The following is a 24,077-nucleotide window of genomic DNA, read 5'->3' as shown; positions in this document are numbered from 1 at the left end:
GATTTCCTGATATGGGTCTCGGAGCTGTTCTCAAGTCTTGTCAGCTTGGGTTATGATCAATATCGGTGTTTTCCAAAAACTACTTCGTGGCCGTGACAGGGCTGTGTTGAAGTAGAAGCAGGTGTCTGAGCGAGACTGAATGTGCTCAGATCGCGGGCACGAGAATCACTGGAGTTCATGGTTCTAAGCGGTAGAGCGAACACCCATTTAAAACATATATGAGCTGCTACATTGCAGGAAACAAATTCTCAAGTATTATACTGATGGCCTACCCGCCATCTACGCAAGAACAAGAATGGGCATTACCACTCCCTGTGTACATCAAGTCATCAAGTCATCATTTTACCCTTAATTCATACAAACTTCAAGCGGCACACTCCGTCAGCTCCCCCTCCCTCAACGCATCAAGCAGCACTCTCGCCGTATCCCTATCCCCACGATCCTCGCCCGACCCAGGTGCAGCAGAATGCTGCGTCAGCTCGTTCCACGCCGTCTCAATCCACCCGCCAGGTCCATCGTGCCCCGGCATCCCGTCAAAGTACATGCCATCAAAGTCGCCAGCAGCTACGTTCGCAGACTGATCGTCCAGTGGAAACGCGGCAAGTACCTCAGCCGCCAGACCATCAATCCCCTCCGATGGTGGGCGATCTGCCATGTTGACGTCGCAGCTGCTTTGGTATTCCGCCCCGGTGCGTGGTGATGTGTCGTCTGTGACGCTGTCCTGGCTGTGACTGCCCGCGGATGTGGGCGAGGTAGAGTCCTCGTCTGAAGGGATGGCTGTCACGGTGCCCGGCGGCTGCATTCGGAATAGGTTCACTCTCATCGCCGCGGCGTCGAAGTCCGTCATACGATCAGTCGCGTGCTCTGCAGGCTCAGAGAAGCCCCCGCTCGTATCCCTGCTCGCATCCCTGCTTTCGTTCCTCTTACGTTCGAGGAGCGCCTTGAGCGGATTGAAGCCGCCCGTGAAGAGGCCACGAAGACTGACTGGGAAGTCTCCGTCTTCGGGTAGCCGTCCTTTGCTGAGGGAGAGGTCCATCGTTAGAGCGAGGCGGAGGTAGGAGCTCGGTTGGGAGGCGAGGATATCTGTCCAATCTGCAATGACTGCGCCGCCGGGGGTTGCGTTTGCGGAATCCCCTGGTGCTGGCGACTCAATTTGCGCCAGATTGACAATGTGTCGAATCGTCTCGCTGACCCAGTCGACGCCGTCGTATTGTGGTTGGTACGTTTTCATCGCTTCTATGAGAATGTTGAGACGATGTTGCTTAAGCGCCGATTGCGTGTTGGGGTCAAAGGATCGCGAGGAGGCCGATAGCTTCACATCGAGGATGTGCAGGACCAACGGCAAAGCGGTACAGGCTACAGCGCTGATTGGCAGCCAGCGTGCGAGTCGAAGATGGATTAGTTCCTTGAGACACTCTGTTACCCCGGAAGCGGCATCCTGAAGCTCGTGTCGGTTCTCTCCAATGATGATGAGATCGGAGGTCGGGATGGCGTTGAACGATGGCGCTGCGGCGGTGATGGCAAGGTGAAGGACTTCGTGGTGACTGAGGACCACTCGAGAGGAACTGAGTGCATGTTAGTGATGGCCAGTAGGCTGAATCCAAACAATGACTTACTGATAGTACATGTACATCAAATTGGTGTATAATATCACTGAGTCGTGTTGGAACTCGTTCCCTGGTGCCTTCATCCTCGCGACGGAACCGCCACCAAACATGGGAAACCGCATGGTCACGCCCTTATACCACCTCTGAAGTGCAACTTTACACACTCGCACCTTGTCCTGTTCTTCGGCTCGCATCTCTCTGCCCCAACCCGGCCTGTCGTCTAGCGGGAAAACCAAGATCAGGATATCGGTGAGCACAACACACAGCTCCACCAGCTGCTCCAAGATCTCAGCCAAGCACCGTTTTGTGCCTGGGTTGTACACCCTGCTCCTCTCAATCTCATCCGCCAAGTCCGAATACCCAAGACTCTCACTCGCATCGAAAGTGAAATGACTCCGCGTGATCTGCAGACTACGGCGGAGACCTAGGCCGACAATTCGATCGCGAATGATACAGCACCACCAGAGACGCTTGAGGAGATTGCGCTTCTTGGGCGATGCTGTGCGTGTAGCGTAGTGATGGGCTTCGACCATTTTTGCATTTTGAATCGCAATGGAGAGCCAGGCTGTATTTGATTTGCGGAATGCTGGGGAGGTGGGTGAAGACCAGAAGGACAGGAGGAGGGAAGCCTGTGAGATTGCGAGGGGAGACGATTCGGATTCGAGGTCGTAAAGAAGCTTGGCACGTCTGTAGAAAGCGGCGCGACAGGCTCGAACGGTCGGAAAGCCAAGGGTCTTAATAGTCTGGCGGGAGACGAACTAGTTGATGTTAGAATTGGGCCTTGAAAGGCTGTAAGATTGGATGAGTATAACATACGTTGCAACACGCGAACAGCATTGCCTGGAAGACGAGCAGTGATAGCTTTTCGCCAGGCACATAGCTGGTGGGATTCACGCAGTAAAGATCCCAAAAGTCGCCCTCATGGATCATCGGCAGCAATGGATGGACATGCAGGAAGTATTGCTGAACAAACTCGTCGAGTATAGCGCGTGTTGGCACCCTGAGGCATCCCTGGAGCTCCAAATAGTTCACATCCTGTGGCGGTATTCCGTGGAGATTGCCCAATGCCAGGAACGGGTAAAAAGAGTATGTAACATCTATTCCCATTGTGTTCTGTTGGCCAGCGGTGTATGGCGTCGTAAATGGCTGGTTGTTCAACGGCAAGGAATTGGAAGGAAAAGCTTCGTACGTGCTCGTGGACGCGACCGATGGCCTGGCGTGGTGACGACTTGGCTTTGGGTGCTCGTTCTGGGCATTGCTCTCGTTAACAACCGGGCTCTTTGGCCGATCGGTGGCCGCTGGTATTGTGATGTCGTCGCCGTGTGAATGGTTGCAGGTCTGTGGCTGGGCGTCTGATTCGTTTGAGGGAACTGGCCGAGAGTCGTCACTCGTTGCTGCGATAGGATCTACGACAAGAAGTTGCTCGCCGGCCTCTGCGTCGTACTGCGGATATGCACCTTCCGCATTGTCGACGCCATCCCTTTGTTGCGCTCTTCGACTATTCGCTGGGTTAGTATTACCAACAATAAGGGATAACAGTACATTTACTCACAATCGCGACGCACGCCCGGTAACTACACAGTTCTCACTGTCGAGATAGCAGTTCATGCATGGGCGACCTCGCTGAGACACGTCGCATCTCACTTTGCGAGCGCGACATGATAGACAGGCTTTTGGTGCGCGCTTGCGGACTTTGGTTTGCGACTTGGGCTTGGAGACTTCGGGAGGTGTGGTCTCAGATGCCATTATCTAGACTTTGGATTGCGCAAGAAGGGTTCTTCAATGAGATCCGCAAGATAAGGGATTGGAGCGAGGGGAAGCTCGTCTACGGAAACTGAGTACGGGACCAGATGACGCGAAAAGAGAGTTGAAAATGTTGAGATTCCCAGACCTGGACTCAGCGACTTGACCGAAGACGGAAGACGGGAACACTTTGCGGGGTGTGGGGAAGAGGGGAAAGGCTTGCATGGCAACTCTGGAGTCGAAATTCTGGGGTCTGGAGCCGTCGACGATCCTTTGACGCTAGATGTCTGGGGACGGCATGGTGGTGGACACGAAGACACGGAGGTCGAGCCTGAGTTGGCATCCTACAGGGCCGGAGCTGTGACCAGGGGAAGCTATCATCCAAGCCTGGGGCCGGGTCTGTATCGGAATGATCGGAATTGGTCTTCTCTCTTTCTCTCCCTCCCTCTCAATCTCATACTCTGACTCGTCTCTTCCGCCGACTTGGCACAAACACTAATGATCTGTAATCCGCTCACCCTCTCAGCGAAGTGCATACCGAACGGGTAGTGCTTTACCTTGGACATGGGGCTAGAACTTGGGGCCGAGGACTGCGAAACTGCAAAGTGGAGGGTTGAATTTGACATAGCAAATGAGAGTCAGTCAATTTCAAGGAACTCCTTTGCCGACCATCTCTGCCGAGTCGCCGCGGCGACTAACGGTCACTTCACACAGAACTCCACAAGAGCTCGGCGATGCAGACCAATCAAACATGACGAACCTATTCCCCGACTGACGGCTGGGGTCGAGTCATTAGCGTCATCATGAACGGTGAGCCCCGTGCTTTCGGAGGTCTTCCGCCCAGCCATGTCAGGGACCACAGAACGCGGAATTAAAGAAAGGTCACACACCTCGCAGACTGACACTCTTTTACGTCAATTGCACTTGTTCATTGACGGAGTTTATAGGATGAGATGATGTATCGTATCAATGCGTACCACCACCGATTCTGACTTCTGACTAGAACCGCCACGATGCTTCTCACTCAGAATCAGATTCGGACGACGACGACGACGACGACGACGACGACGACTCGCTCTCGATTGGCTTGAACACCCAGTCGCCATCATCTTCCCTCAATAAACACACATTGACATTACCGACAGCTACATCCAGTCCGTTGGGCACATCCATGCCATCGCCGACCTTTGCGAGAATCGAGGCATCGATCCGACAAAAGAGCATTGGCAACGAGTCACTTTTCCACACCGAGATGCCGTCGCGAGCGCCTCTGATGATGGTATGCGAGAGGTAGTAGATGCTGATAATGATGAGGCCTGTTGGGAACAACATCCACAGCCAGTCTACCATAATGACCTGCACCATCTCATACGCTCGTCCGGTATATCGATGTCGGTCCTTGTCCCGAATTTCGCCGTGGAGTCGCACCTCATTCGTCAAACTGATGCTAAATCGGTCAATCCATTCCGGTAGTTTTTCTCTCGCGTTGTAGATCCCTTCGGCCCAATCTGACGAAAAGTTGATGATGGTGTATTGTTTCTCGTACGTGGTTTCAACAAGCGGGTCGACGAACCTCCGCAATGCAGCCAGCGCTTTTTTGGAAATACTGTACCTGGACTCTGGCGCAACGTTCATGTCTTCTACTGGAACATCAACGAAGACGTACTCGTCGCCGTGCGCGCTGTTGCCCAGTTCAAACCGCGTCGTATTCCAGCTCATGGTGAGCTTCTGCTTAAGCTGGCTTTCGGTGATCGTGAAGTTGAAGCTCTTCATGCAGAACCACAAGGCGCATTCCTGAGCAATACTTTTCGTCTCTCGCTTGCTTTTCAATACCCATAGGACGTCGAAGACGGATATGTATGTTTGCGTCGTCGAGTTCATTCGGTGGATGATGCCGTCCGATGCTGCCGTCTTGAATCGCTCGGTGGTCGGTGCATTTCGGCTGATCTCCACCGACGTGCCTCTGGGCAAGCTGTACCGGCACGTCTGCGATTTGTCGGTACACATAGTCCTTATGTCTAGGGGATTGCACTCGCCACAAACTGCCAGTGTTGGTACGATGGGCCACGTGCAATTCACACCGGAGCACTTGAGATCAAGGTTCTTGACATCCACGGATAGAATACCGCTGTATATGGCTGCTTTGGTGGATACGTTGAGAGCTGGTACTGCTGCGTGTTAGTGAGTGATACATTTGTCAAGCGACGCATCACCACCTACGCGGGTCAAGGCCCCGGGAGACAGTGTAGTCCTACAAATCGCTTCTCTCGGGCGCTGCGACTTCGGGTTTATCGAGGCTTAGTCGTGGCTGGCCCTCATACCGGTAGAGCTGCTGGGAGGATGCCTCCAATCCATGGACAATAATAACAATCAAGGCGCCAATACAAGCAAGATGTCTGGCACATCATCAGTCAGCAATAATATTCCGGGCGAAAGAGAATAGGCGCTTCACGGTACCTTCCTCTCAGTCGCCACAAGAGATACAAGCTGCCCCAAAGCCCGCGCGAAGCCTCGTCGTATATCTTGAAGTCTTCCAACCTGGCTCGGCTGTCATTTGTGCGACGTTGCCGGGCTTCGGAGACCCAGATCCAGGCAGATTGGCTAATGGAGGTCTCAACAATTCCGCTCATTGCTACGCGAACGCAAGTGAACATGGCTACAATGATGACATCGAAGTCGAGGTCGCCATGCATCAGCTGGGGGGTCGGCTGCCCGTCGTAATTCTTGAAGATGATGCCGAGGACGATGGCTCCGACGACGCAGACTGCAACCAGGCGGTATTCGTCATTCCACCATTTGTATATGGACTTGTAGTCGCTCTTGGGAAGGGGCCGCGGGAGCCCTTCTTCCGTGTTATCGTCATCGTCGACCGCGCCGTCGTGTTCAATCTGCTGGAATTTGACTCGCCTTCGAAGGGTCTCGCATGAGCGGGAGCTCGTAGCTGAGGATCGAGAGGAGGGTATGTGGTTCGACATGAAGAAGGATGAGGGGGTATGATTCTAAAGATATTCAAAAACAGGCTTATTTGAGAGTTTTGGTCAGATATGACCTATCAAAAGAGGAAGGTTGGAATGCAACGAGAGCGACGGATGCCCGATGCCAAGGTTGATGGTCTAGGGCGCGGTAACATGTATGGATGATGTTGGAGGGAGCATTCGAGTCGCAGCACCTTGCGCCGGGCACCTCAGACTCCCGTCCATGGTTTCGCAAGATTAGGTACCTTAATTACGTGATACCTATTTCTGAGAAGGAGCATTCCAGTTTACCACCCAAGTCGTACCTTCCTTCAAATTCGACTTCATAAAGGGGAGGATGATTCTAGGGGTTCAAGCCACATCTTACACACCTCCACTTACACGAACATGTGGCTGATGTTGAGGGAGCTTCAATGAGGGGTCGCGATAAGGCACAGGGGGAAGGGGCCAATAAGACGATGACGTCGATCTGCCTTCTGAACAGAGGCAGGAAATATCTAAGGTACCTTACTTGTTCCTCTGGGAAGACGAGAATTGATTTTTTCATACCGCTGTCTCGTCAATTGTCGAGCAAATGATCTAAAACAACACCATTTTTATGACAACGATGTTTACTTCATCGTTCTTTCGTGTTTCCCTCCTGCTCCTCCATGTCCATGGCGGGGCTACTTGGAAAGTTCCCCACCAGGCATTTGACAATATCCAGTCACCTCATGGCCATCAAGTACCATTGAGCACAGATAATGACGGTGATTTGAACATCTATGGCGCTACATCATTTGCCGGACTGAGAACCTTTGCCAACTTGCCCTTCGTAGATTGCTTCTCAGACGAGAATGCGGAGGGCCATAAGTATGACATTGCGGTCTTTGGTGCGTCACACGATACGGTAACTACAGCTCGCTTCTGTATACTTCGAAGAGCCATCATTTGACCCCCAGAGCAGACTACCACTGGTCGACCGGGAGCTCGCTTTGGTCCGCCTGCCATTCGAAGCGGTAGTCAAAGAAAGTCGCCGGGAGAATGGAGCGTGTACACGGGTAATTCTTTTCCATGGGCTTTGTCTTGATAGATGCCTTCATCTGACATGAAATGACCAATAGGAAGAAACCCACTGCAAGACTGGGCGACAGTTGTAGACTGCGGCGATGCGCGTCTCACTTGGCTGGACAATACAGCTTCTCTGAAGCTTCTGGATAGAGCCCACACTGTTGAGTCATGTTCTGTTGAGCTATCTTGGACGATGAGCTGATGAGGAGTGAAAGGTTATTTCGGGCAGACCGGCAGCGAACTCATCGGTGTCAACCACGCCCAGAATACTCACGCTTGGAGGAGACCACACGACAACACTATCTGCTTTACGGTCGACCTACCAGAGATGGGGTCCCGTCTCAGTCATCCACTTTGATAGCCACATCGGTCAGTACTTTTCGTCAGGAGATCTTGGTACCTAGCTTATCATCAAGAAAGACACTTGGGATCCAATGGTCTTGGGTAAGTCATCCAATAAAGATTGCCGATGCTCTCCAAGTTAATACGGAACGTCTTGTCGCGCTTCAGGTGGCGGGATCTCCGACTACGCGTAAGTGAAGACATTAATAGGCTCATGCTCACTGCCACATTTTGACCGACAATAGAGGTCTTAACCACGGAACATTCCTTCATATTGCCCACGAAGAGGTATGTCTGGTCAAACCCGTCGGTATTCCCCTGAGGAGAGGCTAAATGGCCCAGCATCTGATCTTGAACACATCGATTCACGCGGGGATCAGAGCTCCGTTGATCCGGCGAAAGGGTGATCTGCGCAACGACGTCCGATGTGGTTTCGAGATCGTCACCGCACGCGACTTGGATAAGCTCGGGGCCAGCGGGGTCATCTCGAAGCTCAAAGAGCGTGTCGGCGACTCTCGAGTATACATCAGCGTCGATATTGACGTGCTTGACCCGGCTTTCGCGCCTGGTGAGTAGTTTGGAAAAGGCTGCAGGAAAGAAGCTGACTTTTCACAGCGACTGGCACTGCCGAGCCGGGGGGCTGGTCTACGAGGGAGCTTCTTACCATCCTCGATGGTCTCGAAGGACTCTCCATTGTGGGTGCTGACGTAGTTGAGGTCGCGCCCGCATACGATAATAACGGAGAAACCACTGTTCTCGCTGCTGCAGAAATTGCTTATTCGTTGATCGATCTCATGGTTCTGAAGCCTGTCCAGTAGATTTTAGATGCTGGTAGAAACATCTTGGGCAAAGTCAGACGAGGCATTAGGTTTGGTTGAAGATTTCTGATCTGATTCTGAAGATCTGTCAGGGAAGGTACGATGGGGAGGAAACTAGGAGGGGAAGTCGCGTTGTCTGCGGGTCAAAGTGATCGATCGAAATAATTTCTCTAACTGCGTAAGAGATCTCGGTGTAACTCTTCTACGTACATTGAGAGAAAGACTCGATGACTTGAGAACAATCAGACAATGGTGGGAGACAATGCCTTTGATAAAATTCCACAACTTGTGTTGAAATTTTACCGCTGGTGAAATAAAAATAGGCCTTTGTATCCTTTGACTGCGGTGAAGAAACAACTTGGGGACCCTTGGAAGAAAGCGTTTGGAAACCCTGAACAAATCGACGCCTGGTCAGGCCGGGTGGTGAGGCGCCTTCTTCAAATACCCGTCTGGTCGAGTCCCTTCTCCCCTCTGTTGGCGCTCTCGTAACTTTCTCACTCACCACCCACACACTCACCCGCGCAAAACCATACACTTACACAACAACCACCCCAAACTCAGATTTCACATTGCCCTTTTCTCTACCTTCCGCCTCTTCCAAATCGTCTCATTCAATCTCACAATCATCCTTCCTACATCATGGCGGATTCATCATATATCGCGCCTGAAGCCAACATGGCGCCGAGCTCCTCCCCGGAAACTGGTTTTTCGGTAGGAAGGACCGCCCTCGCTGGCCCAACTGGAGAGAGTTTCGGCCAGTATCAGATCCAAATCTCCCGAAGCCCAAGCACGGAGTATGATCCGACCGGAGATGGGATCGTGGAATATTCACCTTCAGAGGACGAAGAGGAGGAAGCCGACGTCGACTCCTCATCCTTGTACGAAAAAGAGTTGTTCGCTGCAAGCCCATCTTCAGCAGGAAGTACACCTCCAACTGAGCACACCGCTTCATCCGAATTCACGACTCCGGTCAAGAAGACTGCCATCAAGAGTACTCCGCCCAGCTCGCCTCCTACCAAGGTGAAGCTCGAACTCAAGGGAACGCCCCCAGCCCAAACCCAACAATCCAAGAAGCGATACCTCACGGCCTCACCCCATAGGTCCCTCAAGAGTACATCATCAAAGCCAATCCTGGTAGACTTCCACCCCCGCAACTCCAGCCTCGAGCAGATCCAGGCCCTCAGAGCGCGCCTCGACATGGGCGAGGAACTTGTCTACAAGACCCAGGTAAATCTCGTCCAATGGCAGAACACCATCGATGCCCAACTCGGAGATCTGAAAGACGAAGTCCGCAAAACTAACTTCGAGACGAAGAAGCGCCAGGACAAGCTCGAAGACCAGCAGGACCAGCTGGAGGAGAAACAAGAGGTGACCGACTCCCGCAGCGCCAGAAACGAGCGCCGCCTCGCAGAGGTTGAGATCACCATCGAGGATGTCATCGGCAAGCCCCCCAACCTGCCCGGCCTCTTCCCGCCTGGACACTCGTCGTACTTTAGTGGACCGACGAGTCCCAGCCGTCTTCCTGGAGCCTGGGGTCCAAGAAGCAGCCGCAGCTCGCGCACGTCGCGGACCGGCTCGGCGGCTCCCATTCCCAGCATCGAGATGAGCGATGCGGTCAAGCATGCCATGCCAACCTTGGGCGGCCGCTCTAGCTGCATCGTGGACACAGCCTCTCCCCCGGATCTGTCCCCTTCGATAGGTTCCAAGAGGAAGTCTGCGGAACTGGAGTCTGACGACAAGGATGCTGAGGCCCGAGGCGCGAAGAAGCAGAAGAAGAAGATTTCCGCCAACACAACCAAGACCGCACCCAAGAAGACTACCACCCCGCCTCAGTCACTCAAGCGCAAGGCGGAGGAGGACCTCGAAGCGGACGACAAAGACACGGGGAAGAAGGACTCAGACGATGAGGACACTCAACCTTCTGACAACAGGCCCGCCATGATGACGCCCGCCATGATGACTGTGATGATCCCGCTTTGCGGCTACGAGCCTAGAAATCCTCCCCACCTTCCCAAGAAGACAGATACAGCGCCCAAGGGCCAGAAGCGCAAAGCAGAAGAGGAGTTCGAAGAGGGCGGCAAAGATGAGGGAAAGAAGAACCGAGACGATGAGTCTGGCAAGAGGCCCATCAAGAAGGTTAAGACGGCCAAGAAGTCCGGAGACGAGCCCAAACAGACTGTTACCACATCCAAGAAGACGACTACAAAGCCTAAGGGTCAGAAGCGCAAGGCAGAAGAGGAGGTTGGAGAGGACGGCAAAGATGAGGGAGAGAAGATCGGAGACGATGAGCCTGGTAAGAGACCCATCAAGAAAGCCAGAACGGGCAAGAAGTCTGGTACCAAGCCCAAACAAACTGCGACCACATCCAAGAAGACGACTACCAAGCTCAAGGGCCCGAAGAGCAAAGCAGAGAAGGCTCCGAAAGAGAACGATAAGAAGATGGAGAAGGAGGATACTAAGGAGGATACTAAGAAGGATGCTAAGGAGGATATCAAGGAGGCAGAGGCTAAGCCGGAGGCAGAGGAGAAGAAGCCTGTCAAAGCTCCGAAGAAGAAAACTGCCAAGCCCGTCAAGCCGGCGGTGCCGGGAACGAGAACTGGCCTTCGCAGTCAGAAGAAGCAGGCTGCTGCTCCCGCGTAAGGAGGGGTATCTTGCTTCGATCTTCTAGGAGTATCTTTTTTTGTTGATAGACGTGGAAATTCCATAGTTGAGGAAATCAGGTTGATTATAAAAGGATGTATCGTCTTCGTGATGCTTTGCTTTTGATTGGTGCCATCTAAGCAGGCGCCATAGTCCCCGTCTGCTTCACCTTCTCGCATTTCTCTTCACTGTGTCCTTGTCGTCAGACCCCACTTGCAATGTTCTCAAGATCTTTGCTTGTGTCCAGGACTCTGTTTTCCTCCTCAACATCGGCGATGTTGTCGTCAGCGTTACTGGTCTACTTCGCTCTCATGGCCCCGTGCCCATTCCTGCGCATGAAACCTAGAATAAATCTATCAGCATGTGCCATTGGAGGCCTTAGTCTCACGGTTAATCCAGACTGAACATAGGGCAGTCCATTATTGAGGGTAGCGAACGGTCTTGGAATTTCAGATAAGGACGAGGAAAGATCTATTTTCATGGTGTTGGTAATTGAGAAGCATTGGTCTCACGGATATTGGAATCAGGGATATGATGGAAGGTGGCATCATACCTGTCAAATTCTCGATGGACAAATACACGAGTTCTCAGAGACAGTGGCCAAAAACCTTGCGATGAATGTATCGACGATGCTAAGCCAAAGTCGCCTCCAGATGATCATTCTAATCCACCTCACCTTGCCGTTCACGCCTAGAGAAGCCAAGTATATCTCCAAGATACCTCAACACAACGCTCCAAACCCCTACATTAGCGTCAAATCCCAAGAAACCCCCAGTGTCGTCGCATCTATCACTCAACAGCCCCCAAAGACCCTTTACATGCGCCGTCCCTCTCACATACGCCATCGCAAACACGGCCCGGGAATGCCCTCTCCCTTCCACAAACGGCAACCCCAGCAACCCCCTTCTCCCTCCCTCCATCGATCCCGTCGTAGATATCTTCATCCTCATTGTGAGCAAATCGAAAAGAACCTTCGGCTTAGGCGGATCAACTAACGGAACCGCCCTCGTCCTCCTCTTGGCTCCATGCCCAGCAACACCCCTCCAATCCCCCCTCCCCTGCCTCCTCGCACCACTCTTCCCCATACCCATAACCACCGCTTTCGCGGCCCTCCTAGACGTGATGAACCTCTGCTCCTCCCACCTTGCCCCCTCAACAACACAATAACTCCCGCTCTCCATCTCACCCTCATCCCACCCCTCCACCGTCTCCTCACCCCATCTAGACCTCATCCTCGACGACGTCACCGCAGTCATCGACGACCTTGCCTCCCCATCCCATCGCCCAATCGTCCGCGGCCGTCTAGGATAAGGCGGCCTCCGGCGTCTCCTGACATCCAACCACCCATCACCGACGTCCTTCTCCCCGCTGCCGAGTCCGTCTCTGCGGGAGCGTTCGTGGGTGGTGGTGTACGTTGTCGCGCACGTTGACGAGGTATACGTCGACATCCACGACGGGGAGTTGGTATATACTGCTGCAAAACTTGGGCCTCCGGAAGGAACGGTGAGTGTGTTTTTCTGTGTAGTTGTGTCGGGTGAGGAGTAGTCGTCGGGGGATTGTTGAAGGATGACTTCTGGAATTGTGTCCTGCTTCGTGGTCGGGATGGTAGGCGATGGTGGTGAAGGATGAAGGGGATGTGATGGATTGGAAGAAGATGATGATGATGAGTACGAGGATGAGGAGCGATCTGGAAAGCATGCGATTTCGAGAGACGATTTTCTCGTTCTCCGAGGATGGGTGTGAGGACTTGACTGGTGTTGGACTTGGAGCTGTCGCTGCCGCTCGCGGCATCGTTTACATGACGAGCGTCTTTTGCGTCTACAATTCTCGCAGGGGACCTTGATGTCTGGCGAACAGGCGTTGATGTCCTCGCCTACTTCCTCATCCCCCTCGTCGCTCTCCATAACCTCGGCGTCTTCTGTGTCGGGGAAGATATCCCAATATGCTGAGTCCATCTTCGCCTGCTCTGGCCCCTGGTGATTTCGTGAAATCGTATTCAAATTGATTCTTTGCAACGATGTCTCTAGTCAACTCCACGAGAAATGATGTAAAAACTCGCTGAATTGAATTGAGCGAACATCAATATCATCCCATAAGAGATGTTGAAGCAAAAAAGGCCATGTGATGTCTGGAATTCTCTCTCCCCCTCCATCAGCGTACGATGTTACGATATCATCCCAAAGCAGTGAGACACGCATGCATACGGTACATAAACGTTGGGGTAACAAGGCCGCATCGGAACGCGGCCGGCCGTGTCTGACACACATACAATGTAGTCCGATTCCGGTCATCACCCCTCCTCCAAAAACTTCCGTGCCTCTCTCCCCTGAATTAGCGGGGGAATTTTCTTGGTAAGAAGCGTGCGTCGCGCGTGCAGACGAGTCTAAATGCCTAGTAGATGAGCCGTCTAAATTGCGCGCACTAAGATAAGGTAAGAGCAGGGAATTGGAACTTGCACGGGCTTTTCCTCGTGGGTGGGCAAGACATGTGATCAAGGTAGAGTGCGGCTCGTATTTGGTGTGTATTTGTCATGGATTTCCGTGAGCTAGGATGGTGAAGGTATCGATGGAGGGGAGAAGGTACGAAGCAGCGCCGCTATCGCATCATGAGCAACCTCATGTCGGAAGAAGCGAACGCTCTGCCAGTCTTCTTTTTGGAATGGAGATGTTTTGATGTGGCAAACAAGTGAAAGGATGCTGGGACCGAGGAGTCTTGAGGTATCCCAAGATCACGAGACACATACCAAAGTCATAGATGGGCTTCTGTTAGTGATGAGACAAGTAACGGGCGATATCATTTTAATCCCCTCCCAACGCCGAGCAATGCCTACCATACAATACAAAGACTTATCTCTCTCATCTAGACACGGATTGATGCCATCTTCTTCTGAAGAATACGCACCTCCCCCTAATCCCAATACCGAATATCCCCCTCCGCCCCCGCCGAAACAAACTTGCTCGTCTCCTGCGGATGCCACGCGACACACGTAACAGCCTGATCGCCCGCCTTGAGCTTATGGTACATCTTACACGTCTTCCAGTCCCAGAAGCACACGAACCCCTGCGTATCGCCGCTCGCCAAGAACTGCCCGTCGGGACTGACACTGACGTCGATGGCCGTGCCGGCGTTGTTGTGGCCCCGGTACGACTTTTTGCGGTTCTGCCGGAACTTGTCGTTGGCACCGTAGACGACAATCTGGTTGTCCGAAGACTGGAAGGCGACGTATTTCCCGCTCGGGTGCGGCGCCGCGCGCGTCATCGGGTACATATAGGGCTCGGCGATGTACTTAATGGGGACGGGGATGTTGTAGTCCCAGGCGCGGAGGGACTTGTCGTCTGATGTCGTCATGAAGCGGCGGCCTTCGTCGACGAATGTGATTGTGTTGATGGCGGCGAGATGGTGGTCTTGTAAGTGTTAGTACATCATGTCTGCTGTCTACAGCAAGGAAAGGGAAGGGGAAAAGGGTAGCATACCATATTCTTGCACAATCTCGTTGCCGGCGCGCGTATCCCACTGCACAATCTTCTTGTCCGACATACCCGCCACAAACTCGTGAGCGTGCTCCGCCGACGGGTTAAACCGCACCACATGCGGCGTCTTGCCCGTCGAGAACCGGCTCAGACACGTGCCCGTCTCCGTGTCCCACAGCTTAATCTGTCGATCAAAGCTCGCCGACAAGAACCGCGTGCCGTCGTTGTTGAATGTCGCGTCCGACACCGCCTTGGCGTGGCCCAAAAACGTCCGCAGCAGCGACCGCTCGTGATACACATCCCAAATCTTGACCGTGCTATCCGCCGAGGCAGATAACAACAAGTGTCCTGACCCGGGGAAGAAGCGCAGCGCCGTGACGGCTTTCGTGTGGTCCTTCCATGCGTGGATCTGCTTCTTGGGGATGTAATTCGTCACGCTGCCCGCCTCCTTGCGCAGGTCGACGTCGAGGTCCTGCGGGACGTGCATGTACGTCCGGCCTTGGTAATCCGTCTCCTCGGCGCCGTGGAACGTTGTCGTCTCCTCGCCCATGGCCTCCACCTCCTTCCGCCTTGTCAGCGCCGCCTCGGGCGCGCGCAGCACCGTCCCGCTCTCCACCACGTCGTCGTCCTCGCCGTCGTCCGTCACCTCTTCGTACTCCTCGTCGCTGGCCAGCGCCTCGCCCTCGCCGACGACCTCGTACTCCTCGCGGCGGTACCGTGCCCAGGGGCCCAGGTACGCCCCGTCGCCCTCCACGATCGTCGCGTCGCCTTTACCCTCACGGCCGGACCGTATCCGCGCGTTCTCCTCCTTGACGGCTGCGCCCGTCTGGTACTCCCTCTCCGGCCCGCCTTTCCGCTCGACGGCGCGGTGTTTGCTGCGGAAGGTGTGTTCTGAAATGTACGTCTCCTCCGCCCGGCCGGTGAGCACGTTCTTGCGCTTCAGAGTCATGGCCGATTCGTCTTTGAAGGGGTTCGCGGGGCCGACGCGCGGTCGAGCGAGGTCTTCGCCGGTGTAGGGGACGACTGCGTGATCGGGCTCGGCTTCTTGCCGCACGATGAGCGCGTCCTGGGGCGCCATGTTTGGCGGGTAGTCTCCGAAGCCCGACATCTTGCGTCCTGTCGTCTCGTCGGGAGAGATTTGGGCGATAATTGAGTGAGTTTTGCTGGCGTCGCAGAGTCGCAATGTTTGGTCGCGACTGGTTGCTGGTGTTCCTGGTCGCGGCAGCAAAAAGTTGGCGTCACGTGATCTGATGTCAGGATTTGAATTTGGGGAGCTACCCTTGGGATCTGCGGTTTCCGACCTCGAAGCTTGGGTTCAAGGCGCAAACAGGCGCACGGAAAGCTTGGGCAGCTTTTGGTACCACATACAAACCAAACTCACACTCAAGGGTGTCTGAAAGTAAGGTAACAGCCGTGTTGAAAAAGTTTAGTTGAGGACAGCAAGTCAACAAGGTGCAAAGAAATGGCCGAGTGACATTCAGAAGATCTGTCATTACTCAATTATCGCAACCCGCCGCTCCCAGGACCAGCCGGCCTGGTAGCAACATAAAGTAAACAGCTAGGTATTTGGTCTTTCGCATCGTAACCCGTCTCCCGCCCGTTTCGTTCCTTCATTCCCTCCTCCACCGTGTGTGTTTGTGTGTCGTATTCCGTTTTTCTCTTTCCCATTCATCATCATCAGAATCCAAGCAGAGACACCAATCTCTGCCCACAACTCCGGGACACCATATCTTTCAGCTGTCGTTTCTCCTTTTGACACCCCGCATTGCTGGTACCATGACTATCCTCCATGTCTAGCGGTTGCCCGCCCGAAACCTCTCCCTCCCTCTTGGATAGTAGCTCTGAATGGTGCATCGTTGTAGAGGATGGCAGCGCATCGGCGTGTACGTTGATATCGTTCCTGTCCACATGGCATGGTATCTATATACTGGAATCCGTCCTGTGTGTTGTGCGCAGGGTAGGGTTTCATCATTTAAGAGGACTCGTCGCGGATGAGGGCGACAATCATGCTGTAGAGGTAGAAGAAGAACATGATCAGGTGGAAGCCGAGCTTCACAAATGACTCCTGCGCAAGCTTATTAGACACGGCCGGCTAGATCTGAGGTGGGTTGCGGCTCTTACCTTCTTGTGGACATTCAGCTTGCGGAAGATCTCGGTAGCATCCAACAAGTGGGTGTTGTCGACAATCCTAAGGCCAAGTCAGCTTTCTCGAGTTCTACCACCTCCACCAGGCGAGTCTCGGAGGGGAACGTACTTCTTGACATTGTAGGCTACGAGCGGCAGGTTCAGGATCAAAGGTACCCAGTATCCGTTGATCAGGAACATAAAGGTCAGGAATCCATGGACGGCAGCTTCGGGGATGATGTAGGTGTTGAGGCGGTTGCAGAGGTCAATGGGGTTGATGTAGTCGCTGAAGAAGGTATCATGTTAGCTTCCAGTTGCAAGAGATTATGGGATGACAGGTTTATCGCGTCCGCCCGCTCCGCAGCATGTAGCACGGCCTAGGTTTGAGCTCGTCCGAGCACGGAAGAAAGAAGCTGGTATGCGCCGTGCAGATGCAGCCGCCGCAGCAGCAGCAACAGCAACAGCGGCAGCAAGGCGAGAGGCAGGTCCACCAGGAGATGAGAGGATAAGACGAGGGACAACGTACCATTCCAGATCGCTGTACATGATGGTGAAGAAGACTTGAAGGAAGAGGTTGACGGCGTTTATCAGCACCGCGAAGAGGTATAACCACGCTTCGCCGGACATCTTGACGAAAAGTTGGCAGCGAGCTGCGCTAGTTGGATATGTTTAGATGGAAAGGGAGGATAGAGAGGGTTGCGACAAGAGCAGCTGTTTGAGTGCAGTTGCTGTTCGTGGGTTTTGGCGGCGTTGAAGCTTGGTTTGGCTCGCGAGGCTACTTGGAGCTCGTATGCGTGCGGGCAGGTGGAATGCTTCGACGTCACTGGGGTGATGTAGGAGGAGGGATGGATGGGTGCAGATGGAGCTCCGTCTCTGTGTCTGCGTCTGCGTATGCGGCGACGGTATCTGTACGTTGATGGATGGATGGCAGGGTTTGGCTGCGTGTCTAGGTGGCAAGCAGACGTGTCTGTTTGTCAGGCAGCTATGAGGTGAGAAGTTGTGCGGTTGAAAAGAGGTGGAGGATGTTCAGCACGTGGGTTGAGAGAGACAAAGTTGGAAGAGCGAGGTGAAGTGGTGAAGAGAGTTTCCGTTGGTTCGATGGTTCTTTGGTTTGGCCCGTCGGGGTAGCGTTGGGTTGCGTAGCGAGCGACAGGGAGCCACTAGTCGAGTCGTGGAAAATCGGGAGGGTGGGTTACGGGGCTTGGGAAACCTCTTCCTTTGGTTTCTGATGATGAAAGACGCTGATTATCTTTGTTCAGGTCTCCAACAGCGCCGTGGGCCACGGGGGACTGGACCCTCCAGGGCTCCCCTCTCTCCCCGCCAGCCAGCCCAGCCCATTGCTGTTCAGTGCTGGGGGAAGGGGCTCAGATAGGCCCTGGAAGATCCTAAAAGGATTAGCGCCTCTCCACTTCCCACCCATCTGAGCCTCTGAGGTGCACCTCACAGGTGCCAGCTGCCAGCTGCGTCAGCAAGGGTACGTACCGCTTCCATAGACATCTCCAAGCCGCCACCTACCTACCCAGGGCAGCAAGATTCTGTATCGCGATCCGACAGGCGAATACCATCTCTCCAAGCAGCAGAGAGCTAAGGTATGATGAAATAACAGATCCCGTCCTATTATCTTGCCAACCGTCAGCTATCCAACTACCTGCGCAACCCCTCGTGCACTGTTCGGTGAGGCTTGCCCGGCGGGCAAAGTGCGAAAGCGGCGGCGGGGTGCAAAGCCATCGCATTATCTCCACCGGGTGGCTGGGAAGAGACAGGATCAACTTCAATTCCCCCCCATCTCGCCTCTCTTGGTCGAGAGCAATATCATGATTCAAGCATTGATGTCACGTGAATGCCTGCCTCTGCAAGAAACAATGCAAGCTTTCCACGACTTGCTGGCTTGGACAGGGACTTTACCGCGCAACTTGAACAGTACCGATGCCGGGCCTTTGATAATCGCGGGGTTGCGAAAGAGACCTCACCATGACGGCGATTCAGGATATCCCCAGCACATCCCTCTGCCCATGACAGCTGTCGTCTCCAGTCGCATGGGACAGGGTACTCTCGGACCGACCATGCGCCTCTTGTTGTGGCAGACGGCTGTGGCACACTCACGTGGCGTCCTCTCAGCATGGTCAACTTTTGATCGTTATTTGATATTCGACGCCCCTTGACCCCGTCGCGCCGAATGCTTTTGTTTTCATGGCACTTTGTTATGGCATCACCCCCTAAACACCGTGTATGCCAGAGCAATGCCTGCTCACATATCATGCTCTCATCCCAGCGTCCACGTATCCCCGCCCTCATCAATTCTCACTCAACGCAACGCCTCTCGTACTCTACACCGTGCTCGCTTATGCCCCGCGTCCCATGCTAATGTTGTCAATTATGCGGTGGTCTCCTTCTCTTCGCCGTTCGTTCCAGGCATCGGCACCTTGCCGCCAGGCGACGTGGCCGTTCTAGCTGTCAGGACCTCGACTCCATCTTCGGTCACCAGAAGAGTGTGCTCTGTTTATTCCCGTTAGCTGTCGTTCTTCTATGCAATGACCTTTCCAGAAGATCGTGGAACCATGTGCAAAACAAAACATTACTTACCGAATTGCGCAGTCTTCTTGCCGTCAATCGTCGTGCTCGTCCAGTTATCAGGCCAGGTGACATCGCGGTACTTGCCCAGCGCAATCATGGGCTCAATAGTGAACGTCATGCCGGGCTTGCACTCGCCCACCGTCTTGTTCTTGGCGTAATGGGGGACGTTGGGCGGGCAGTGGAACAGCGAGTTGATGCCGTGGCCGCAGTACGTGCGGATGACGCTGCAGTTCCTCTCCTTTGCAATCTTTTCGATAATGTTGCCAAATTCGCGGATGAGTGTGCCGGGCTTGACGGCCGCAATGGCGGCGTCGAGGCAGTCGCGGGAGGCTTCGACGACGCGCACCGCGTCCGGATCGGCCTTGGCGCGGTCGCCGACGTAGTACGTCTCGTTGAGGTCGCCGTGGTAGCCCTCGAAGAAGAGGGTGACGTCGATGTTGAGGATGTCGCCGTCGAGGAGCACGCGCTGGTCGGGGATGCCGTGGCAGATGACCTCGTTGAGGGATGTGCATACGGACTTGGGGAAGTGGTTGTAGTTCAGGGGCGAGGGGTAGGCCTGCGGTTTGGTCTGGTCAGCTCTTTTGCTCCTCCTTCTCCTGCTCGGCGCGCATCATTTGCAGTCAGAGTGAGACCTACGTTGCGCTCTATGCAGGCCTTGTGGACAATCTCGTCAATGTAGTCCGTCGTGATGCCGGGCTTGACGGCGGCGGCGGCAATGTCGAGAACCTCACGCGCCAGGCGGCAGACCTTGCGCATGCCGGCGATTCCCTTGGCGTCCAGGATGTCGACCTTGTTCCTGTTCAGGATGCTTCTCGGGTACTTGGGGATACCATCCTTCCACCAGTCGGGGTGGGGGATGTGCTTGGGGACGGTACGGCGTTCGGACAGAGGGTAGACGGGTCGGAGGGGTCCGGTGAAGGGGTACGTCGGGAAGGGGTTGAATACACCTGTCTCTGGATCTGGTTTAGAGACGACCTTTGGCGGGAGGACATGGTGAAGTATACTTTGTTCAGACTTGTGCATGGACTTGTGGTTTCCCTGGGATTGGAGGTCAGCGGGAATAGTCTATGATATGAGGCCAACAGCAATAGCGCGACATACCCAGTTCTTCTTGAAGCAGTCCTGCGAGCAGAAGAAGCTGCCCTTGATTCCGAGCTTCAAGCAGGTCGGGCACTGGAGGGTGCCAGCCTCGTTGGGGCAGTCGACGCCGAGGCACATCTTCTTCGCGGGAGGCTCAGTCATGGTGGGCGGTCGTAGAGGGGTACAACGGAAGTATGCGACTAGGTACGGTCAAGTACGGAATGTATTCTCTAGCGACTCGGAAAAAAGAAGCTAAAGATTGCTCGACGATGATCGACGAGTGGAGGAGAGTGAAAGAGTGAGGACCCTGGAATTGGAGCAAGGGTTCGGACAGACGAGGCGGCGGCGCAGTTTCTCAGACACACGCCCTAAATTTGACGATTCGGCTACGAACAAACAAAAAAGTGACCTGACGAAAGAAATATTTCCAAGCCCGTATCCGTCCCACGCTGTGTGATAGGCGCTTGGGCGCGGCTCCCCGCAGCCACCACGCTGCTCTGCAATCTGCACAGGGCAGGTGTAAGTCCTTTTTTCTCACCTGTGGTTCAATCTCGGGAACTGATAACATCGACTATCGATAAGACGAAAGACTCCAGCGGCCTTATCGATAACGATAAAATATTGGAACGATTGAGTTTATAAGCCACTCCCATTCAGATGCGCCACGGCCAGGGTCCAGGAAACGAGAACTGATTTGAGGTGCCTTAGGTAAGGTAAACGACTTGCAAGAAACTTGAAATAAAGAAAAAGTTTCTGAGCGGAGCTTCCCTTGTCGGAGCTTCCGGGGAATACCCGCGAGCCGAACACCACCGAGCAGCGACCGAATCCGACTTGCGCCGCTCTGCGCTCTATGCTCAAGGCATCGGGGGTTGGAAACACAGAGAACCTAGGTTTAGTAAAGAAAAAGTCGTTGACGCCTGTACCCCCTTCAATCCTCTCATCCGGCCGGCTTGACCCGCCCAAGGGTCGAATCATCATGCGAGTTCTCTGAATTCAAGTTCTCTCTCTCTTACGCCACTGTTGCATGCGAACTTCTCTTCAAGTTTCTTCTCACATGTCTTGAAGCTGGCGAGAAAAGACACAAGGAAACCAGTAAATTTGTCACCCAAACGAACATGGCCAAAAACCAAAAGGTCGTCGTGGTCGGCGCTGGCCCCGTCGGCTCTTTGGCCGCGCTCTATGCAGCACAGCGCGGGTACGAGGTTGAGATCTACGAGTTGAGAGCCGGTAAGTTTGCTTGTCGCTTTTCTTTTTCCGTTTGGCAAAGTCTCTCGTTCCCGCCCGGCTCAGCGCGCCGTTGAAGATCATGGATCCTGCCCCTCGTCTGCCCCACCAATTGCCTCATTCAATAGTATTGTTTGCCATGATGTGATGTCCCGTTGGTGGGTGCGATGCAGATAAGGTAGTGTCTGTTTGCTTCTCTCTCTGCCTTATCCGGAGATCCTGATCTCGGCAACTCTGTGGATTGACGCCGTTTTCAATCGTCAGCAACAAACAACAACACAACTACCTACTACTAGTTGATATGAGTCTGAACAGAGACTAACGGTGACAACCATGTAGACCTTAGAGACCCCACAACAACTCTCTTAAACTTCACCCGGTCCATCAACTTGGCGCTTTCTGAGCGCGGCATCAACGCCATGCGCAATGCTGGCCAACCAAAGTTACTGGAACATGTCTTTGGCGCCACTATTCCTATGCGGGGACGCATGATCCACGGCAGGACCCCGAAAGGTGACCTGTACGAGGCTTCGCAGGACTATGATGTCCACGGTAGAGTGAGTCAACTGAGCACGGCATCGACACAGATGCCCCCTTATCAACGTTATGCTGATCATTATGCAAGGCCATCTATGCCGTAGACCGCGCCGGCTTGAATAAGCGCATGCTCGACATCCTCGAAGAGATGCCGAACGTCAAGTTCTTCTTCAGCCACAAGCTCACTGGCGCAGACTTCAAGAAGTGCAAGGCTTGGTTCGAGGACATGACGTCCGGGTCGGCTACCGGCCGCGCCAAAGAGATTGAAATTGACTTTGACTTTATGATTGGCGCCGATGGCGCGCACTCAGCCGTTAGATATCACCTGATGAAGTTTGCTCAGATGAACTATAAGCAGGAGTACATCGACACCCTCTGGTGCGAGTTCCAGATCAAGCCTGCCAAAGCTTCCACACCGGACAGCAAGCCGGAATTCAGAATTTCACCAAATCACTTGCATATCTGGCCTGGCAAGGAGTTCATGTTCATCGCTATACCCAGTGATGTGAGTATTCCTCGAACCTGCCTTTGTACGCCCGACTAACAAGATATCAGGACGGCTCCTTTACCTGCACACTATTCCTCCCCAACAACCAAACAGAGGCTCTCGAACAAGACCCGTCAAGTCTACCCGCCTTCTTCGACAAGCACTTCCCGGGGGTAACAGACCTGATCCCAGCCGAAGACCTCATCGAATCCTTCAAGCGGAATCCCCACCTGCCCTTAATCAGCATCAAGTGCAACCCCCACCACTACGACGCCTCCGCCGTCCTCGTCGGCGACGCCGCGCACGCCATGGTCCCTTTCTACGGCCAGGGCATGAACGCGGGCCTCGAAGACGTCCGCATCCTCTTCTCCATCCTCGACAAGCACCGCCGGCTGGCGGAAGCCCAAGCCAACGACCCGTCAGGAAGCCCAGCAGACGCCGCGGACACCTATGCGACTGTCGCCTACCACCGTGGCGCGGCGCTGGCCGAGTACACGGCGAACCGCGTGCCCGACGCGCACTCCATCAACGACCTGGCGCTGCAAAACTACGTCGAGATGCGCGCTTCGGTGCTCTCGCCGCGGTATCGCCTGCGTAAGTGGCTCGAGGAGAAGATGTCGGTGTACGCTCCCGGGCTGGGATGGCAGACAAAGTACTCGCGTGTCAGCTTCGGCAACGAGCGATACTCTGAGGTCGTGGCCAAGAGCGACCACCAGGGCCAGGTGCTCATGAAGACGTTTGAGGCGCTGGTGTGCAGTCCGCTTGTTGTCGGGGCTGTGTTCTTGTGGTGGAAGAGGCCGAGGGCTGTTGTTGGCGCTGTGCAGGGGGTTTTGCGGTATTTCCTGCGGGCAACGGAGGCGTGAGGTGTGATGTGATGTGATGTGATGGCTCCCTGCTTTGAGGCTTGAATTTCTGTAGACTGTACTACCAACGTGAAGACTCCAAATACAATATACCCGCCGTATGGCTGAACCGCTCTTACTAGAAGAACCTGACAAATCACACCTGATTCGTGACCTAGCTTGACGGTGATTGACCTTCTCTCGTCATACTCTTAAAAGGGAAAGCAATGTGAGAGTGAATTTTGGCTTCACGGTATGCCACATTGCGAGCCTTCGAAACTAAATGCAGTCATTGATACAGCCCACTCTTAAAACTCCAATCTTTGACTGTCCCGGAGGACTTCTACTCTACCCCACTGTAGCACGCTGTGCTTGCGCAACCACGATAGCATAGATCATTATTCAGAATCACTGGGGCTTGGTTCGGTACACATCAAGAGGTCATGACATTGCGCTCACAATCCCCCATGAATGTGAAACCTTTCAGTCAACACGAACCTAGCTCGAACTTTGTGCCGACTCCTAAGCCCGCGGCTTCACCAGTTGTGTGTAAAGACCTGGACT

The 24,077-nt window shown here is 54.0% G+C and overlaps 10 protein-coding genes across 10 annotated transcripts; 3 read left to right on the top strand and 7 right to left on the bottom strand.

Annotated features, from left to right (window-relative positions):
- Positions 1-221: 221 nt before the first annotated feature.
- BDZ83DRAFT_637735 (fungal-specific transcription factor) lies at positions 222-3,225 on the bottom strand. Its single transcript, XM_060509324.1, has 4 exons — positions 3,160-3,225; positions 2,424-3,105; positions 1,617-2,365; positions 222-1,565 (listed from the first exon to the last, which is right to left on the bottom strand). Exons 1-4 carry the CDS (start codon positions 3,213-3,215, stop codon positions 365-367), a joined length of 2,688 nt encoding a protein of 895 aa, XP_060359693.1. The 5' UTR covers positions 3,216-3,225; the 3' UTR covers positions 222-364.
- Positions 3,226-4,336: 1,111 nt separating this feature from the next.
- On the bottom strand, positions 4,337-5,115 carry BDZ83DRAFT_637732 (uncharacterized protein). Its single transcript, XM_060509323.1, has one exon. The coding sequence runs from the start codon at positions 5,067-5,069 to the stop codon at positions 4,371-4,373; it is 699 nt and encodes a 232-aa protein (XP_060359692.1). The 5' UTR covers positions 5,070-5,115; the 3' UTR covers positions 4,337-4,370.
- BDZ83DRAFT_744509 (uncharacterized protein) lies at positions 5,106-6,872 on the bottom strand (the record flags this gene model as incomplete). Its single annotated transcript, XM_060513161.1, has 3 exons — positions 5,106-5,746; positions 5,889-6,241; positions 6,837-6,872. 3 exons carry the CDS (start codon positions 6,870-6,872, stop codon positions 5,602-5,604), a joined length of 534 nt encoding a protein of 177 aa, XP_060359691.1. The 3' UTR covers positions 5,106-5,601.
- On the top strand, positions 6,838-8,901 carry BDZ83DRAFT_637728 (arginase family-domain-containing protein). The gene is made up of 9 exons (XM_060509322.1): positions 6,838-7,214; positions 7,272-7,365; positions 7,429-7,535; positions 7,591-7,744; positions 7,796-7,819; positions 7,886-7,907; positions 7,963-8,005; positions 8,060-8,285; positions 8,333-8,901. Exons 1-9 carry the CDS (start codon positions 6,924-6,926, stop codon positions 8,533-8,535), a joined length of 1,164 nt encoding a protein of 387 aa, XP_060359690.1. The 5' UTR covers positions 6,838-6,923; the 3' UTR covers positions 8,536-8,901.
- A 273-nt stretch (positions 8,902-9,174) lies between these two features.
- On the top strand, positions 9,175-11,521 carry BDZ83DRAFT_656337 (uncharacterized protein; the record flags this gene model as incomplete). The annotated part of the gene is made up of 3 exons (XM_060510869.1): positions 9,175-9,762; positions 9,784-11,171; positions 11,320-11,521. 3 exons carry the CDS (start codon positions 9,175-9,177, stop codon positions 11,519-11,521), a joined length of 2,178 nt encoding a protein of 725 aa, XP_060359689.1.
- A 130-nt stretch (positions 11,522-11,651) lies between these two features.
- BDZ83DRAFT_83955 (uncharacterized protein) lies at positions 11,652-13,606 on the bottom strand. Its single transcript, XM_060515948.1, has one exon. The coding sequence runs from the start codon at positions 13,128-13,130 to the stop codon at positions 11,838-11,840; it is 1,293 nt and encodes a 430-aa protein (XP_060359688.1). The 5' UTR covers positions 13,131-13,606; the 3' UTR covers positions 11,652-11,837.
- A 476-nt stretch (positions 13,607-14,082) lies between these two features.
- BDZ83DRAFT_589440 (pre-mRNA-processing factor 17) lies at positions 14,083-15,753 on the bottom strand (the record flags this gene model as incomplete). The annotated part of the gene is made up of 2 exons (XM_060506234.1): positions 14,083-14,579; positions 14,649-15,753. The coding sequence occupies 2 exons, from the start codon at positions 15,751-15,753 to the stop codon at positions 14,083-14,085; spliced, it is 1,602 nt and encodes a 533-aa protein (XP_060359687.1).
- An 864-nt stretch (positions 15,754-16,617) lies between these two features.
- Positions 16,618-17,396, bottom strand: BDZ83DRAFT_589411 (cornichon protein; the record flags this gene model as incomplete). Its single annotated transcript, XM_060506230.1, has 4 exons — positions 16,618-16,710; positions 16,767-16,833; positions 16,900-17,055; positions 17,296-17,396. The coding sequence occupies 4 exons, from the start codon at positions 17,394-17,396 to the stop codon at positions 16,618-16,620; spliced, it is 417 nt and encodes a 138-aa protein (XP_060359686.1).
- A 1,492-nt stretch (positions 17,397-18,888) lies between these two features.
- Positions 18,889-20,927, bottom strand: BDZ83DRAFT_637718 (methionine aminopeptidase). Its single transcript, XM_060509321.1, has 4 exons — positions 20,445-20,927; positions 19,980-20,381; positions 19,353-19,899; positions 18,889-19,265 (listed from the first exon to the last, which is right to left on the bottom strand). Exons 1-4 carry the CDS (start codon positions 20,583-20,585, stop codon positions 19,144-19,146), a joined length of 1,212 nt encoding a protein of 403 aa, XP_060359685.1. The 5' UTR covers positions 20,586-20,927; the 3' UTR covers positions 18,889-19,143.
- Positions 20,928-21,288: 361 nt separating this feature from the next.
- Positions 21,289-23,647, top strand: BDZ83DRAFT_637714 (kynurenine 3-monooxygenase). The gene is made up of 4 exons (XM_060509320.1): positions 21,289-21,650; positions 21,987-22,204; positions 22,273-22,689; positions 22,740-23,647. Exons 1-4 carry the CDS (start codon positions 21,539-21,541, stop codon positions 23,532-23,534), a joined length of 1,542 nt encoding a protein of 513 aa, XP_060359684.1. The 5' UTR covers positions 21,289-21,538; the 3' UTR covers positions 23,535-23,647.
- The last annotated feature ends 430 nt before the right edge of the window (positions 23,648-24,077 follow it).

This window comes from Colletotrichum acutatum, assembly GCF_030867785.1.
Source record: "Colletotrichum acutatum strain CBS 112980 chromosome Unknown BDZ83scaffold_139, whole genome shotgun sequence".
NCBI classification, from domain to species: Eukaryota; Fungi; Ascomycota; class Sordariomycetes; order Glomerellales; family Glomerellaceae; genus Colletotrichum; species Colletotrichum acutatum.
This window is presented reverse-complemented; position numbering and strand designations above follow the sequence as displayed.

What these genes read in the sequence shown, in the direction of transcription:
- BDZ83DRAFT_637735 (XM_060509324.1), bottom strand. Translation starts at nt 3,215, where the DNA reads ATGAACTGCTATCTCGACAGTGAGAACTGTGTAGTTACCGGGCGTGCG. An exon ending in TGCTGTTCGCGTGTTGCAAC is followed by an intron (nt 2,366 to 2,423) that starts GTATGTTATACT and finishes AACATCAACTAG; the next exon opens with TTCGTCTCCCGCCAGACTAT. An exon ending in TTGATGTACATGTACTATCA is followed by an intron (nt 1,566 to 1,616) that starts GTAAGTCATTGT and finishes ACATGCACTCAG; the next exon opens with TTCCTCTCGAGTGGTCCTCA.
- BDZ83DRAFT_637732 (XM_060509323.1), bottom strand. Translation starts at nt 5,069, where the DNA reads ATGAGCTGGAATACGACGCGGTTTGAACTGGGCAACAGCGCGCACGGC.
- BDZ83DRAFT_637728 (XM_060509322.1), top strand. Translation starts at nt 6,924, where the DNA reads ATGACAACGATGTTTACTTCATCGTTCTTTCGTGTTTCCCTCCTGCTC. An exon ending in TTGGGATCCAATGGTCTTGG is followed by an intron (nt 7,820 to 7,885) that starts GTAAGTCATCCA and finishes GTCGCGCTTCAG; the next exon opens with GTGGCGGGATCTCCGACTAC. An exon ending in GGCGGGATCTCCGACTACGC is followed by an intron (nt 7,908 to 7,962) that starts GTAAGTGAAGAC and finishes GACCGACAATAG; the next exon opens with AGGTCTTAACCACGGAACAT.
- BDZ83DRAFT_83955 (XM_060515948.1), bottom strand. Translation starts at nt 13,130, where the DNA reads ATGGACTCAGCATATTGGGATATCTTCCCCGACACAGAAGACGCCGAG.
- BDZ83DRAFT_637718 (XM_060509321.1), bottom strand. Translation starts at nt 20,585, where the DNA reads ATGACTGAGCCTCCCGCGAAGAAGATGTGCCTCGGCGTCGACTGCCCC. An exon ending in AGGCCTGCATAGAGCGCAAC is followed by an intron (nt 19,900 to 19,979) that starts GTAGGTCTCACT and finishes ACCAAACCGCAG; the next exon opens with GCCTACCCCTCGCCCCTGAA. An exon ending in CAAGAAGACTGCGCAATTCG is followed by an intron (nt 19,266 to 19,352) that starts GTAAGTAATGTT and finishes GGGAATAAACAG; the next exon opens with AGCACACTCTTCTGGTGACC.
- BDZ83DRAFT_637714 (XM_060509320.1), top strand. Translation starts at nt 21,539, where the DNA reads ATGGCCAAAAACCAAAAGGTCGTCGTGGTCGGCGCTGGCCCCGTCGGC. An exon ending in ACTATGATGTCCACGGTAGA is followed by an intron (nt 22,205 to 22,272) that starts GTGAGTCAACTG and finishes TCATTATGCAAG; the next exon opens with GCCATCTATGCCGTAGACCG. An exon ending in TCATCGCTATACCCAGTGAT is followed by an intron (nt 22,690 to 22,739) that starts GTGAGTATTCCT and finishes ACAAGATATCAG; the next exon opens with GACGGCTCCTTTACCTGCAC.